General features: G+C 36.7%; 1 protein-coding gene across 1 annotated transcript in view; it reads left to right on the top strand.

The window, feature by feature from the left end:
- The window catches only part of WNK3 (WNK lysine deficient protein kinase 3), a 193,960-nt gene that overhangs the window by 138,971 nt on the left and 50,171 nt on the right, over positions 1-4,818 (top strand). Inside the window, exon 21 of the mRNA XM_024126902.1 lies at positions 594-805. Coding sequence (XP_023982670.1) covers positions 594-805 — 212 coding nt within the window. The remainder of the gene's footprint in view (positions 1-593; positions 806-4,818) is intronic.

Below are 4,818 nucleotides of genomic sequence, written 5' to 3'. Positions count from 1 at the left end.
TGATTCACTTTGTTATACAGCAGAAACTAACACACCATTGTAAAGCAATTATACTGTAATAAAGATGTTAAAAAAATTTGTGTTCTAATTAATACTAAGGATGTGCATCATCTCATATTTATTGGCTACTTGTATTTCCTCTTCTTTGGAGTCACCTTTTCATATTCTTTCCCCCTTTTTCTATAAAGTTGTTTCTTTTTTTCTTATTGATTTTTAGGAGCTATTTATATATTCTGAATATTAACCTTTTACTATATGTTACAAATTTTTTTCCTGTTTATACTTGCAACATATAATAAAGAAAAGGTTAATATTATCAGTACTATGAGACTTTAATTTTTTAAATTATCTTTTACTGTATTGAAGTTTTAGAAATTCGTTCTTGTCAATTTATTGAGCTTTTTCTTTATGTCTGATTAGTTTAATGTCACACTTAGGAAGGCATTGAAAATCTTAAAATTGTGAAAATATTCTGTATTTACACATTCTTAATCTAAATTCCTTGTTAAACTTTACTTGTACTGGTAGAGTTCCTTGGCTCATCTGTATGGTGCCTGTGCCATTAAAATGCTTTCTGCATGATTTTCCTTCAGACACATTCAGGAGGTGGTAAATCTTCAAACCCAGCAGAATAAGGAGCTACAGGAGCTCTATGAACGCCTTCGGGCAATTAAAGACAGCAAAGTCCAATCATCAGAGATTCCTTTACCACCTGCATCACCACGTAGACCAAGATCTTTCAAAAGCAAACTTCGAAGCCGTCCCCAGTCCTTGACACATGTGGACAGTGGCACAGTTGCAACAGGTAAATCAATCTTAAAAGTGATTGAAAAAAACTGGTCAAAGATAAGCAAAATTAGAAAAATAACAATAATTAACTTATTTTTTATTAAACTAAGGTGATTTAAAGAAGTATACATTTTTCTGAGGTTCTTTTCCACTTTGTTGGTGCTGAATGTTCTTTTATGAAATAATGATGAGGATAGGTGATAGATTTTGGAGAGGAGATGAGTGTTATGTTTTCATTTGGAAAACAAATACCTGGGAACCCAGTTTCAATCCCCAAAATAAGTTTTTGAAATGTTGGTAGTCAATGGGAACCGCTGGTCGAGGATTTGGTGTTTGTTGAGGAGTTTATTGCTTAACAAAGATAATCTTAAAAGTAAATTCATATTCTATCTGATGTAAGAGATCTGTATTTATTACGAGACTATTAGAAAAACTGTATGTCTTTGAATTTGTAAAAAGAGAGGATCAGTCTCAACTTAATAAAGAAGATGTTAATCAGGTCAGACTTACTTGGTTACTTGTGCATAGTCAAGGTGGGGTTGAGCGTGAACTGTAAGGGTATATATGCAATCTCAACAGAATTTGCAGTAGGCAGAATAATGGTCCCCCCCAAACACATCCATGTGCAAATGCCTGCAACCTGTGACTATGTTCAGTTATATGGCAAAGGGTAATTGAGGTTGTAGATGGAATTTAAGATGCTAATCAACATTTTAAATAGGGAGATATCCTGGATTCTCTGAGTGGGCCCAGTGTAATCACAAGGGTCCTCTAAAGTAGAAGAGAGAGGCAGAAGAAAAGATCAGAGAAAAGATATGAGGAAGGAAGCAGTGTCAAGAGAGATGCAGCATTGCTGGCTTTGAAGATGGAGGAAAAGGGCCACAAACCAAGGAATGCAGGCAACCCGTAGAAGCCGGAAAAGGCTGGGAAAGTTTCAAAAAACAAGGTTTATTATTCACAGTTCCTGGGGGGTACACATCATGCGGGCCGCATAGCAAGAGGTTTGGTCAGGAGGTGGGAAACAGGAGTACATACTAGAGAGCAAGAGCGCACACTAGCAGATCTGGGGTTTTTCCTTCATCCTGGTTGAGGGTGGGGTACTTAGGGTTTCGCAGGTTCACTGTTTATTGAGAGTGAGAGAGGGAATTAAAGCACAGGGAGGGAAAAGCAGGGACACTCAAATGATCAGTTATCTAGGTCAACCAGGGCTTTCTAAAAGGGAAACTTCATGGGTGGGGTGGCCTGGCTCTTTATATAGTTGTATAGCTGGCAATGGGTTTATTTGAGATGGACTTCTTTGAAATGTATATCTCAGCAATCAAACACTTAACATCAGGCACTTTCTTATTACAATAAAAAAAGCTACTTGTCAGGCACTTATACCACACTGATTCTTTCTAATCAACCGTGGGATCCCATGGTAAAAACACGCCATTTGAGATTGGCTTTTTTGACTCATAACATTGTCTTTGGGATTATTTAAGTCATTTTGTGTTATAATAGCTTGTTCCTTTTAGTTGCTGAGTAATATTCCATGCTATGGATGTACCACAGCTTGTTTTTTTTTGCTTTTTAAACATCTTTATTGGAGTATAATTGCTTTACAATGGTGTGTTAGTTTCTGCGTTATAACAAAGTGAATCAGTTATACATATACATATGTCCCCATATCTCTTCCCTCTTGCATCTCCCTCCCTCCCACCCTCCATATCCCCCCTCTAGGTGGTCACAAAGAACTGAGCTGATCTCCGTGTGCTAAGTGGCTGCTTCCCACTAGCTATCTATTTTACATTTGGTAGTGTATATATGTCCATGCCACTGTCTCACTTTGTCCCAGCTTACCCTTCCCCCACCCCGTATCCTCAAGTCCATTCTCTAGTAGGTCTGCATCTTTATTCCTGTCTTGCCCCTAGGTTCTTCTGATCATTGTTTTTCTTTTTTTTCTTTTTTTTTTAGATTCCACATATATGTATTAGCATACGGTATTTGTTTTTCTCTTTCTAACTTACTTCACTCTGTATAACAGTCTCTAGGTCCATCCACCTCACTACAAATAACTCAGTTTTAGTTTACTCAGGGTATATGCCCAGTAATGGGATTGCTGGGTCGTATGATAGTTCTATTTGTAGTTTTTTAAGGAACCTCCATACTGTTCTCCATAGTGTGTGTATCAATTTACATTCCCACCAGCAGTGCAAGAGGGTTCCCTTTTCTCCACACCCTCTCCAGCATTTATTGTTTGTAGATTTTTTGATGATGGCCATTCTGACCGGTGTGAGATGATATCTCATTGTAGTTTTGATTTGCATTTCTCTAATGATTAATGATGTTGAGCATTCTTTCATGTGTCTGTTGGCAATCTGTATATCTTCTTTGGAGAAATGTCTATTTAGGTCTGCTAGCCGGGAGAAGTCAAGTTTTTCTTTTTTTTTTAGGTTACCACTTTCAAGTCTCAAATAAAAAACCAAAAACATGAAGCAGAAAAGTAATTCCATCAGCATTTTCCTAACAATCATTATCAAAAGCAGAATTAGAATAGATCTGATGTCTGGCTAGTGCCCTCTCCTCTGAACAAGAAATTACAAAGAAATTCAGGTTACAACCCAGTTAGAGGGATAGTCATAGAGGTATAGACTATTAAAGCTGGAAGAGCTTCAGAGTTCACCTGATCCAGGAACCTTATTTTAAGAGAAAGATTCTAAGGTCAATGTGTTTAAATGAGGGTCTTAACTAAGACCACTAAATCCATTGTCCGTTGCTTCATTTGCAAATATTTTCTCCCATTCTGAGGGTTGTCTTTTCATCTTGTTTATGGTTTCCTTTGCTGTGCAAAAGCTTTTAAGTTTCATTTGGGCCCATTTGTTTACTTTTGTTTTTATTTCCATTTCTCTAGAACGTGGGTCAAAAAGGAACTTGCTGTGATTTATGTCATAGAGTGTTCTGGCTATGTTTTCCTCTAAGAGTTTGATAGTGTCTGGCCTTACATTTAGGTCTTTAATCCATTTTGAGTTTATTTTTGTGTATGGTGTTAGGGAGTGTTCTAAAAATATTCTAGTTTTATTCTTTTACATGTAGCTGTCTAGTTTTCACAACACGAATTATTAAAGAGACTGTCTTTTTTTCCACTGTATATTTTTGCCTCCTTTGTCGTAGATAAGGTGACCATATGTGCATGGGTTTACCTCTGGGCTTTCTATTGTGTTCCATTGATCTATATTTCTGTTTTTGAGCCAGTACCATACTGTCTTGATTACTGTAGCTTTGTAGTATAGTCTGAAGCCAGGGAGCCTGATTCCTCCAGCTCCGTTTTTTTTTTTTCTCAAGATTGCTTTGGCTATTCTGGGTCTTATGTGTTTCCACAAAAATTGTGAAGTTTTTTGTTCTAGTTCTGTGAAAAATGCCACTGGTAGTTTGTTAGGGATTGCATTGAAACTGTAGATTTCTTTGGGTAGTATAGTCATTTTCACAATGTTGATTCTTCCAATCCAAGAACATGGTATATCTCTCCATCTATTTTATCATCTTTAATTTCTTTCATCAGTGCCTTATAGTTTTCTGCATACAGGTCTTTTGTCTCCTTAGGTAGGTTGATTCCTAGGTATTTTATTCTTTTGTTGCAATGGTAAATGGGAGTGTTTCCTTAATTTCTCTTTCATTCTTCATCATTAGTGTATAGGAATGGAAGAGATTTCTGTGTATTAATTTTGCATCCTGCCACTTTACCAAATTCATTGATTAGCTCTAGTAATTTTCTGGTAGCATCTTTAGGATTCTCTTTGTATGGTGTCATGTCACCTGCAATCAGTAACAATGTTACTTCTTTTCCAATTTGGATTCCTTTTATTTCTTTTTCTTCTCTGATTGCTGTGGCTAAAACTTCCAAAACTATGTTGAATAATAATGGTGAGAGTGGGCAACCTTGTCTTGTTCCTGATCTTAGTGGAAATGGTTTCAGTTTTTCACCATTGAGGAGGTGTTGGCTGTGAGTTTGTCATATATGGCCTTTATTATGTTGAGGTAAGTTCCCTC

This window comes from Physeter macrocephalus, chromosome 21, assembly GCF_002837175.3.
Source record: "Physeter macrocephalus isolate SW-GA chromosome 21, ASM283717v5, whole genome shotgun sequence".
In the NCBI taxonomy this organism is placed as follows: Eukaryota; Metazoa; Chordata; class Mammalia; order Artiodactyla; family Physeteridae; genus Physeter; species Physeter macrocephalus.
The sequence above is the reverse complement of the archived record's forward strand: the minus strand, read 5'-3'. Positions and strand labels throughout refer to the sequence as shown.